The sequence below is a fragment of the Brienomyrus brachyistius genome, unplaced genomic scaffold, assembly GCF_023856365.1.
Source record: "Brienomyrus brachyistius isolate T26 unplaced genomic scaffold, BBRACH_0.4 scaffold50, whole genome shotgun sequence".
Classification (NCBI taxonomy): domain Eukaryota; kingdom Metazoa; phylum Chordata; class Actinopteri; order Osteoglossiformes; family Mormyridae; genus Brienomyrus; species Brienomyrus brachyistius.
The window spans coordinates 2350917-2363629 of NW_026042325.1; the positions used below are offsets into that span (position 1 = coordinate 2350917).

At 40.7% G+C, this 12713-nt stretch overlaps 1 protein-coding gene across 3 annotated transcripts; it reads left to right on the forward strand.

Annotated features, from left to right (window-relative positions):
- The first annotated feature begins 41 nt into the window (after positions 1–41).
- Positions 42–3697, forward strand: nabp2 (nucleic acid binding protein 2). 3 transcript variants are annotated; one of them, XM_049000309.1, is made up of 7 exons: positions 42–203; positions 586–739; positions 993–1131; positions 1384–1455; positions 1997–2072; positions 2528–2588; positions 2778–3697. In XM_049000309.1, the coding sequence occupies exons 2-7, from the start codon at positions 661–663 to the stop codon at positions 2948–2950; spliced, it is 600 nt and encodes a 199-aa protein (XP_048856266.1). In that variant the 5' UTR covers positions 42–203; positions 586–660; the 3' UTR covers positions 2951–3697. The 3 variants fall into 3 exon arrangements, with proteins under 3 accessions (XP_048856266.1, XP_048856265.1, XP_048856267.1); XM_049000308.1 differs by having other exon boundaries at positions 589–739; XM_049000310.1 differs by having other exon boundaries at positions 589–739; positions 2781–3697.
- Positions 3698–12713: the final 9016 nt, after the last annotated feature.

Consider the following 12713-nt stretch of genomic DNA (forward strand, 5'->3'; position numbering starts at 1 on the left):
GGCGGGGCCACTCTGCTTGCCTTTTGCGCGTCCTCGGGAGCACGGGGGAGTGCCCAGAAAAAAAACGCGACATTTCGCTCGGGAAATAGTGTCCCCTGGGTTTCAGCTGGTCCCTCCGATGGGTCTGAGTTCCCAACTGCACAGCGACAACCTGGACAACCGCGCTGCCTTACTATTAGAAGAGCAGGAGTAAACAAGGATAGGTGGGTTTAAACAGCCTGTCAACTAGCTGGGTCCCGACCCTACGTTGAGTTAACCAGCTTCCATGACTGATAAGTGGCTTCGGGCTACTAGTCGCTGCTAAACCGAGTAGAAACGTAACAGCCCAGTCAGCATCTCTGCCAGACTAGCAGGCTAGGCTTTTTGAGCAGCATGAATTTTTTACATTCCGCATGGCTATATAATTCTAATGTTAACTTTTCTTACTATTATTAGGAAGTTTGCATGCACTAGTTGGCTCTGTGGTGTTTTGCAAGATAACCTGTTGGGTGTTTGGAGTTACTTATTTCCATACGGCGCTGGGCGCATGAATGACACGGACGGTTTAACTGCTGGACACGTTTCATTAATGCTGCCTTCTGCCAGAAGGTCTAGGTCTGGTGGCCGTGGGCACTTGAGCACCGATACAGCCTGGGTTTAACACCGAGAAAGACCTGAAAGATGACGACGGAAACCCACGTAAAGGACATCAAACCGGGACTGAAGAACCTGAACGTCATCTTTATCGTTCTGGAGACAGGTGTTTGGTTATTTACTTTTCAAAAATGTTCACATCCTGACTGCTTCAGTGTTTAACGGTTTTATGCAATTGCAGTTAAATTATATTTAGAATGAGCTGAACCTATAGTACTTAGAACTAGTTTACTCTCCGGGTACCATTGTTTGTGTTTTGAAGTTAAATGGTCCTGTTTAGGTCAGGCGTAGGGCATCATTATTGATGCATGCATTGGTGTCACAACTGGCTGTATCCTGTCATAATCTGTCCTGGAAAGGCCGAGTGACTAAGACGAAGGACGGACATGAGGTGCGCACCTGCAAGGTGGCAGACAAAACGGGAAGCATAAGCATCTCTGTGTGGGATGAGGTTGGGGGCCTGATCCAGACTGGCGACATCATCCGGCTCACTAAAGGGTCAGTCAGTTGCTGCCATGTGCTGCTATATTTTGGTCACAAAAATGACCTATTAACGTTTTCTGTACGTTTTGTATTTTAAAATGACAGAAGGTGGTAAAGTTGAAGGTATAAGTGTAAGGTAAACTAGGGCTATGTACTGTATTAGATCGACATTTTTCCAACAGCTCCATCAAGAGCAATGTGCAACAATATTGCTTTACATTTATTATATCTATTAAAATGGCCAAATTTTCTTTCATTCATTTTCAGATATGCTTCTGTATTCAAAGGCTGTTTGACCCTGTATACTGGTAGAGGTGGGGAGCTACAGAAGATTGGAGAGTAAGTTCTGCACTGGAATTTCAGTTTGCATGGTGCGGCTCCTGTCCTGACCCTACCACCCACTGGTGCTACAGTATCTTAAACTGAATCCCGTTATTCGCTTTTCATTTCAGTGATGCTGCTTCCTTGTTGGTCACTCATTTTTCTTAACTTTTTAATCTGTAATTCAATGCTTAGAATTAACCATGTTTATGAACTTCTAGGCGAAAAACATTTTTTGAAAAATCTATTAAAAATAGATAAATTGCCTTACATAATAAAATAATTAATCTCGTGCATGTGTGAGTGAATGGTGTGTGAGTGTGCCCTGCGATGGGCTAGCCCCCCATCCTGGGTTGTTCCCTGCCTCGTGCCCATTGCTTCCGGGATAGGCTCCGGACCCCCCGCGACCCAGTAGGACAAGCGGTTTGGAAAATGGATGGATGGGTGTTTGTAGTAAAACTTCCTTTGAAGCATTCCTAAGCATTGTGGTTGTAATATTGATGTCGGTATGATGTGAACCCGCCCACTTTTTACTCCTTATTCGTAATGTGACACATAGGTTCTGCATGGTTTACTCCGAGGTCCCAAACTTCAGTGAACCCAACCCTGAATATTTGGCCTTAACGAATAAGACGGTCAGTTATTTTTTATTTTCCCTGTGCTACAGTAATAACCTGCTCAACCAATGGAGAACCTCAGATTCAAACCAACTAGGGATTTGAATAAGTTGTTAAGCAAGATAAACATTTGACCTTGAAAAGGTCACTCTTACGTTTTTTAGTTAATAAATCATTACCAAAGGGTTTCCAAGAAACCCCTTTAGTCTCAAATGTGTGGCGTGTTTTGAACAAACTGAAACAGTAACAGGCAGCCGGGGCGCAAAAAATGTTTACAGTGTTTTATTTTGTTCATTAGTGTGATTTGTCCCTTTATATCATCTTGGCCTGTGTTTCGGGGTAAATCTGTATCTAATTGTCTCAAACGTGCAGGATTGTGAATCTCCATGAAACCAATTGGTCTTGAAGGTAGTTGAGAGGAGTTTGTGTTTGTCATTCTTGATGGGATGATGGTAGATGTTCCTCTGGTGCAGGCCCTCAATGACCAGTCCAGCACAGCCCTCAGTAACAATGGCACTCCAGCCAGCACATCAGGTGAGTATGCGCTTCAGTGACGTTGGTAAGAGTTTTATGTTTAATTTAATTTAGGCTGGAAAATATTCATGCTAGGAGTATTATAGTATGTCTGCAGCAACTTAGGATGTTATCTGGGGGGTCAAAAGTCTGTTTTGTGTTACTGCGATAAATACTGTTTCAGAAATGGGTTTAATTAGCATTTTCCAGCAGGGAGTGAAACGACCAATGGGAATGGGGAAGGCACCCCGGTTCCTAGCAGCTCAGGCAGTAACCAGCAAGGAGGACGCGGAGGAGGTGGTACCAGAGGCTCAGCCAGTCAGGGAGCAGGAGGGACAGGTGTCAGCAATGGGAAGGAGACCCGGCGTTCTGCTAAGAGATAAGCTGGCAGAGAGAAGAATCGAATCCCCCAACTTGCACCCCCTCACCCCTCCGACCTTCAGACCAAAAACAGAGCAGGCTGATTTGTGCCACTAAAGCCTTTTATGTGTACTCCATTACCCAGCTACTACGTTCATGCTAATAACCGTCATTCATGTCAGTGCAATGTTTATACGTTTTGCCCTTGAATCTGACCCTGGATCAGTTTGATAATTTAAGTGTTACTGAGTAAAGAGGACAAGCGGACTCTGTATCAGCTGCTTTTGTTACACACTATTCTGGACTCTCAGTTCACTTTTAAGGAATATGAGGTATAAGGCTTACAGGTCATCATATCCTTATTGTGCTTCACTAGAATATTTTTACATTCATGAAATGGTTTTATTATGAAGACCCCAAGTGGGACTGTTATTTTTAATTATTTGAAGCAGATTTGGTTGATATTAATTTTCTGTCGGACCAGAAAATATGGTTTGGTTTGATCTTTCCTCAGTGAACCCATGAAACCAAGAGGTTTCCAAACAGTCACGTTTCCCTAAGATGGCCCAATTGTCACCAATCACGTGGTATAAGAATACAGGCATTTGCACAACGGTGATTGTCGTTTGAGAGCTGTTTCACATATGTAATTTGTTTTTGCTACGGTGTTGTTTTCCAGGTCATGTTAGTAAAGGATGTAAACAGGATTTTAGTTACTGGGAAAGAACTTTTAGGCAACATCCATTTAATAAAATGTTTGAGTTATTGCATTTGATGTATTTTTTTCGTTTAGACAACATATTTTAAATGTATTTGAGTAAACAGAGAAGCCTTAGCATTGATGGTGTGATTTTTGAATTGGTGAAATCTGTCATTTCTGTACCATTTCTCAGCTAATCTTCTGAAAAGACAATTTCATGTAGAATATTTCCGATGCTCAAATAGATGTTTTGCTCTTTTTATTGATAAATTTACCACCACTGTTTTGGAAAAACATACAGAATCAGGAGGGTTTATGCTCTCTGTGTGTAGACACTGGGTGTAAATACACCATTCACATGGTCATGCCAACATGCAGGTCTGCAGACTGGAGTGGCAGAAGTTCTAAAGGTTTTCTCTTGTGTTTTACTCTCCATTTCAGTGGTGTGAGGTTCAGAGGATTAGGGTGCAGTGCCTGTGATCGGTAGGTTGTTGGTTTAAATCCCAGTTGCTGGCAGAGTGACTGTTGGGGCCCCTCAGCGATGCATCTTATGTAAAACCTACCAAGGACCATATTTGAAGACTGGGTGCTCCAAACAAAACGCAGAGCAGTATCAAAGAAAAACCCACACTTTGAATATCCAAGAGCACTTTATTTAAATATGATCAATTCTAAGCCATAATACTGGATAAACACTCATTGGCTGCAGCATACATTGTATAAAATCTACCAAGGCTGAATTTTTAACTTCTTCAATTTTTAGTCAGTGTTGATGTTTGATATAGGCTATTTATTTTAATGGTGATTGTTTTTAAACATATCGCACTGTCTTCTGACCATTAACCTCTTAGTATTACAAGGCAAACTTTTTTTTTAATAGGACAGTACCAACAGGAAGAAAAAAAAAACAAGTATCTTTAATTTGGAGGGCTGTGGCTGGGGGAGGATATGGCACAAGGAAATTTAGGCAACCCCCCCCCCCCCCCCACCACTACTACCGCCAACAATCTGACCCAAAACACCTTCTCTCATCCTAAACTAGTGCTAATCTATACCAACAAAAAACAAACAGGAGAAGCTCGGACACACAGAGACACTAATTTACTCCTTACATCAAACACGGGCATCTCAAAGGTATAAGGCTAGATAAAAATCACTTCTCTTGCCACAGAACAGATAGATTTAATCCACCTGAAATTTGTTGCTTTTGTATCCAGTATACACACACAAAACACACCACTCTGCTGTACAACGTGCACATCTAACCTTAATGCACATAGAAACACATTTTACGGATGTGAAAAACGACAATGAGAGATGTTTTGCACGAAACACACCATCAGTGTCCCTGATGTTAAAGGAAAGTCAGTATCTAGTTCGCCTTCGGACAAGGGAATACAGATTAATTAAAACTGCATCACAAAAATATCCATACAAATATGTGTTACACTTACACCATAAAATGGAACAGATCTGAGAATTAAATCATGGCTTCACATTTCCAGGGATAACTTGAGGTGTGATGTAATGTCCTGTCACATACACACAGACAAACTTCTCCCACTAACGGCAAAATAATACACATTAAATCATTGTTTCATATAAATATCACCAAGGAAATAACAAATCAGCTGAATTTACTGATCTGCAAATCAGGGATGAAGACGGCAATAATTACCAATAGCAACTGCTTTTACGTTTTATAATATTTTATAATATATTTACTGATGTCTATGAGGTAAGCAGAGGCTAATATGGAAGCCTTATTGTATGCACTTCATAAAGAACTCAAAGTAACCAGAAAAAAAAATACCCAGGCCGGCCTTACTATCAGTGCATGCTGATACTTCTTGTTCAAAGCCATTTAATGTTTTTCCAACATACTATGCAAAAAATGCTTTTTTTCTGGAGTTAGTCATAAAATGTTATTTTTTCCCTAACTACTCATTAGCTTGGGAGCCTCTTCAGGCTCTAAATATGGGGCGTGCATGTGTGTGTGTGTGTGTGTGTGTGTGTGTGCTAGCACAAGCCCTTAGCTCTGATTGGTCACAGCTTAGTTAGAATTAGAATAAAATCTCTTTATACAACACAGTGGGAGGAGCTTCACAAAGTTACCACAAAATGCTTGTCGGGACAAGCTGTAAAATATTAGGCGATGCCGGCACAGACAACACAGTACTGCTGAAAAGTGTAAAATGGAAGCTAAAGGACATATTACCGGTCATCTTTTAAGGGCAATATAACTACTGTTTAGTAAGCAAAAGGAGGTATTTATAAAGCATTATCCTGTCACTTTATCGATGAAAACTGCATGAGATTGCAGGAATCTGTGTAAGGTTGGCACCAACGGTACACTTCAAAATGGCAGACAGAATATTTATTTTTCAGAACGTCTATCAAGCCCATGATCACAGCAACCTCTTCAATATTTCTTCAGAATTTCATATTAAAACTGCATTCAACACGTACTCTCTCAAGACACCATGAGAAAGAATTATCATACACTTCTATTCAACCTTTATAATTACCAGGAGGCATAAGCAGTAGCCACCATGCTAAGACTACAACAGCAGGAGTCTAAATTGAGAAAAGATCCATAGCAGCATGTCAGCAAGTCAAACTTAATTTCAGGCCACTGAAAATGGTGCCCTTGACACAACCTTAACACTAAAGCTCATGCTGGTTTTTTAGTTAAAAAAAGCAGAGTGTCAGGAACTGTACGGCGTGGAAACTACACAACACTACACATGCTTCTGCTCACTACGGCAGGTTTGCCAGCAAAACGTCAAACGTTAAAGCAACACAATAAAAAGACCTTTGTTAAAACTGCATGCTGGAGTACGACTAGAAACATTTTCTGACATTCCAGATCACGAGTATTCAATTTGGCAGTAAAAGAGAACATCATCATTTACAAGCAGTTTGCGCCCCCCTACAAACTTGACCATGTTTCAATAGATTGTGGGTTATTTGAAATTTCCTGTCAGCGCAGTGTTATGAAATGAATCGTACATCACATGCTGATGAGATTTTATACAGGAGATGCTATGATATGGCTTGCTAGGTACTAGCAGCACTACTCATCTCAAAGGTCCTGCCCCTAAACAGTGTGACGGTCAGAAAGGGCAGAGAGCCCATTTACAGCGAGTCAAGGGGTTTGGAAGTGAACAGTCAACAATCCTGCAGGTACGAGACTCCCCACTGCACTCTGCTGTGTGCACTACAGCTGACACGGATTGATACAAGGTGTAGGCTATACTAAAACAGAACAGCCTGATGATGTATTAATCATCCCCTCAACAAGTTGCATTTATTTTTCCGTTTTTACCCCACTTCCAATTGTACCTGAAGACCAACTGTCATCATTTCATGTTTATTTTTTAAATTATTTTCTGTTCATTGAAATGTATATATTTTCAGTTTCTACATAAAGTGAATTCTTAACTGAGCGTCAGTCACTGTAAAATGACCTGAGACCTGAGAATCCACTATAGAGTATTACTAATACTACAGAGTATTAATGTCAAAGCAGGTGGAAACCACTACACTGCAGGCAACAATAAGATTCCAAGTTGTTCCACTTTCTGATCACGGGAATGAAAGAAAAATATGTACATTTTATCAACACACAACCAGCTGACAAATAGAACCACATGCAAACATCCCCCTTAAAAACAACAGAGTATGCAAAGAAAAATATATCCAATGGTTAACGTGCAAATAAATTACAGGGGCTTTGAACTGTACACAGCGTCACTCGATTTGTGAGGATGGCCCAAAGATAGATGACATGCAAATTCAATTACGTCTAGGCTGAAGGAAGTTTGTTTCATAAGAAATACTTCTGTTAATTAATAAGGCTAAATCTTGAGAATGGAAGACTGCTGACGACATGTGCGTTTACATTCATGGCTAAAAAGTTCAAGTTAGCTGACAGTTGCACGGGTGGCTCCATGTCCCATTACCCTAAGTGCTTATGTTGGATACAAAAGGCCAAACAAGCGTAAAACCACGAGTCACATCCTTTGTGACTCGTTATGGCAAAGAATCACCATGTCATGTGTGAGACCATTTAAGGAGAGTTTAAATCAGTAAGATCTGAAAAAAGTTCATTCTTTTCCCCCGAAACAGTGGAAAGACAGGCACTGCCCATCTAATAAAACTTTAAAAGAATATGATTAGTATCCAGAAAAAGACTAACAAAAATACTGATAGAAAAGTGATTGAAAACCTGCAGGTTTTGCCCATTAAAATGTCTGTTAAAAAGTGTCAAAAGAAAATTTTATTATAAATTTACTTGGTTTGTTTTACCTATGAATATAAGATCGCTTCGTACCAGCTGGAAAATAATCATAACACACTTCAAACCAGAGTAAGAAATTATATCTAATCAACCTGAACTATGTGGCCAAAATCGTTGGTAAATTTTCCTAAAGAACCTGGCTTGCCGTCTCAGAAGCAGTAGGATTAAATAAAGAGAGCAAAAGGTCGGGATCATTACAATTCAAACTTCAGCCCTAGTGCATCAAGGTAAAAACGGTCAACTTCCCTTTATTCCCATTATCAAATATCAGCATGGCATGTAAGGGAGGGGTTACTTTTGTCTTATTATCGTCAGAGATTACTCGATTCAATTTACAAGTCAACAAAGAACACTGACAACAAACACGCACACACCCTTCTTGCATTTCGGTCCACAAAAATCCATTTGGTTGTACAATTTAAGCCTCGCTGAGAAATAGCCTTCGCTCGCATCCACAGACCCATAATGCCATAGGACAGCACGATGCAGTGACTTTCCTCAGCACACCTAATGAGTGTCTGAGGAGACGCACGGCAGCCAGCAGGGAAGCCAAGGTAAAATAGCAGTGATCGTGCCAGATTTAAATTAACCAACAATCAGCTCCAGCTAGATTTGTACCACGTTCAATTTGTCCCCTTGATGCTTTCTGTTATGATTCAGGCATTTGTTTAATACATTTGTTTGGCAGATGATAAAACAGGCAAGTTACAGTATTAAAACACCATCCAATCAAATGCTTTTTGTGCTATATTTACGAGAACAGTGCAGGGAATTTCCTTTTTCTCCATTTGCAGATGATATGTATTTATATGTATGGGGGTTGGACAATGAAACTGAAACACCTGCTCAATAGTGTCTGAGGTTCTTCTCTGATGAGTCCACCTTCACCGTCTTTCCCACATCAGGGAGTTACGGTGTGGAGAAGCTCCAAAGAGACTTACCACCCTTACGGACGGCTGCAGCATGGCGGTGGATCAGTGACAATATTGGGCTGCGATATCATGCCATTTCCTAGGCCTATTACTTGTTCTAAATGGTCACATCACTGCCATGGACTATTGAACCATTCTGGAGGACCATGTTCACCCAACGGTTCAAACATTGTACCCTGAAGATGGTGCCATGTATCAGGATGATAATGTAGCAATACACACAGCAAGACAGGTGACAGAGTTGTTTGATGAATAGCTGGGCGTATTATGGGGAGATGGGTGGTTGTGACCCCCCCTAAATGGGGGGAGAGCTCAACCCCTCCCCCCATTGTGCAAAAAGTTACGCTCTTGGATTTACATGAAAGTGAAGCTGAGCATCTCCCTCGGCCTGCAGAGTCACCAGATCTGAGTATTACAGAGGGGTGTTTTGGAGGAGCGAGTCAGGAAACGTTTTCCTCCACCAGCATCCCGTAGTGACCTGACCACTGTTCTGTGAGAGGAACGGCTCTAAATACCTCTGGCCGCCGTGCAGGACGTGTGCCTGTCATCCCCAAGACAGACTGACGCTGTACTGGCTGCAAAACGAGGCCCTACACCACACTGATAAATTACCGTGGTCTAAAACCAGGGGCTTCAGTTTCATTGTCCAGCCCCTACATGTAAATTCAGTCTTTCCCTCATTTATTTAATGGTGTCCCGACAGCTAAATACTCCCATTCTTTCACACTGTATACAAACACCAACATTAAGCACGGTGGTCAGCTAGTGCTTTTCTTTGTACATAAGTGCTTTGTATCAGGACCAAACGAAAAAAAAGCAAACAAAGAATATATTTATTCTTTAATGGCCCCTTAAAAACACCCATCTGAGAGGTACATCGAATAAGATTTTTTGTAATGAAGAAAAATGTATCTTTACATTGCCAGATTTATTCTAGATATCTTCTATCATGTGGTCACATAGGGGATGATCTGGAAATTTCTATCGGAGGAAAAATTGGTCCGTTTGCCCACACAAAAGTCAAAAGTGAAATTTGTATGGCAGAAAGACTGTAGATCGATCAACCAATCGACTCACTCACCCATCATCCATTCATCCATCATAGAACATCCAGTACAGGGTTTTGGTGAGCCTGTCTCGTGGACCAGAGGACCATGTGGGATGGAACGCCAGTCCATCAGGGGCACACTCAGAGTACACATACCTGACATTCAAAAATAGAGCTTTGTCTCTGATCTCGGCTGATTTAAATCACTAGAGGCATCAAATTCCCAGAAATCCAGCCCTATACAAGCACTTTCAGAACATTTCAGTGCAGGTGCTGCTAACATTTTGGCATTTGCTGTTCCTATATGACGTAAAGCATGATGACTGCCTGCCCTCCAGCCTCAAATGCTTCTGAATTCATGTTTCGGCTTTTGTAGAAGAGCAGACTAACCTCCCAGGGCACCGAAATGAATCTCAGTTCAGGACTCAGACTGCATGTATCTATGAGGTGCTCATGCTACCGCTGAAGGTTTCTTGCTCACCCTCAGCAAGCTGTGCTCTCGTCAAAACCAAAACATTCAATCGCACATATAACCAAAACCAAACACGAAAAACACACACCAAATAAAATACGTTTCAACGAAAAACAAAAAGGGAAAAAAATATTTTAGCTAGAGATGCTACCTATTTAGCAGTTTCTTCTCCTAAGGACATCTGAAGCACACATTCTCTCCCTTTGAATAATTTTAATTGCATTAACTGAGCATACAAATGCCACTTCCAGAAAAGGTTAAAGACTGATTGTCATCCAACACACAACAATGGTGCTGTTGCTATTTCAGAAAAACATGGGGGGATAAAACAGCACCAAACAATGAGGGAAAATCATGAGAAGAATCTCGTTAGATGACGCAGCACCTCCACAGCCACATCAGCCTGAAGCTCCAGGCAGACAAATAGAAGTAGCATGACCACAGTGGCTGTTAGTCGCGAAAACCTCTCAAAGGCAAAAGCTCACTCCCAGACGAGAAAAAAAAAAAAAACAGTACTGATCCGACTTAATATCGCAAACAAAATCAAACCAAAAATCAAAACCTGTATAAAATGATAAATCAAAGAGAGATTAATTAGCACCAAGACATCCTTCTGTTTAGTGCATCAAAGTAGTTCAGTGCTCATGGTCAAAGGGAAATGGGGTGCAATAGTTTCAGCAGGGATTTCTGCAGAGCCAGACCTCTGGCTTGGGGGGGGGAGCTTTGACAGTACTGGAGGGCAGCAGAATATATATACGTGTGTATATATATTATATTATATTATATATATATATATATATATATATATATATATATATATATATATATATATATATATATAGATTTTTTTTTTTTTTAAGCAGGTCAACAAATTATACAGCCTCATTTCCACAGTAATGTGAGGTAAACATGTTGGGAAATTAGGGTGAAGGGTGAAGAGAATAGCAGTCATGTGACATCCATTAATGGATGACTGTCATTGGAAGATGCCCTTAAATAAGTGGTGTGCACAGTATCAGCCTGAATGAGGTCACTGTTGAATTTTATAAAGCTTACATCAATAAAAACGGGTTGCCTTAATTGAATGATACCCCTGAGAAGGGTCCTGTGTAAATTTATGTATAGATGCATATTTTCCCAAAGGTTGTGCATGTTACGATGATTCCCAAGAAACACAGAACTCAGCGTCAGGCCAGTCACTACATTAATGGAGAATTTAACTTGTCAGATGTACGTATCCAAAAAAACTATTACACACAGCTGTAACTGGCCATTTAAATGTCCCAAATATTATATATCCTTATGTCTAGAGATATCTGCCATCAACAAACGTCAGATGTATCTGATTGTCTCCCATTACTCCTTTACAGTAATTTTTACATTAAAGAAAAGGCCTGCATGAACCTCATCCTGGTCCTAGATTTTAGTTTCCCATAAACCAATGGTGTTATGAAGACATAGCAGAGACTGTGCAGTTTGTCTAAGAAATGCCTAGAATTCTATAAAACTGTCAAACTAACAGCTTTGATCCTCACAAAAATAAATCTGGTTTGGAGTAGATTCCTATCACCATAAACATAAGGAATAACAAACGTAACGGTCGGTCCCTTCAGCTCCAGATCACCTTTGCTGTGATAACATCATTACGACTGAATAAGGCAAGTTTGGCCAAGGCTTCAATTTCCTTTGATCACTGCCATATGTAGAGCCTTGCTCTGACTGTAAAGAAGGGTGAAACAGGCCCTTTGGGGAGTTCAGTATTTCCAGCATGAACACGTTTGTCAACCCCTGTGACGACCAGGATGTAATCAAGTGCAACATGATGCAGGAAGAATTCCCAGCTACATGAATCTGCTGCAATAAGTCAATGAACTTCAACAGAAAACCTGAAGGACAATAAAGAGAATCCAACACTTTCACCTTTACACCACACGAGTAAAATCACACTCTGCTCACATGTAAATACTGATGGTACCAAGTCCATGTATCGAGCAATGACACCTCCCCCCCCCCCCCCCACAAAGTTACATTCCTTCTAAAGAAATTAACCTGCAATTCCTAGCAAATTATGTCTTTACAGCGTCTAGTGTGGAAACCCAGTGGCTCTTCAGGGCTTAAGTATTCATAAGAGTGATTATATAAAACGTCCTTTGGTCTTTTCCTGTAAACATGTTCCTGTGCCTCACATGTGATGTTTTTAATAAATCCTGAACCAAACGCTCCCTTTATTCCTATAGCACTTGCAGAGAAAGTTTCGAAACAAACAAAACAAGAAAAAACAAAGATGTGATGGTACATGTTCAAAGAGAACCTTAAATGGCTTCTTTCATA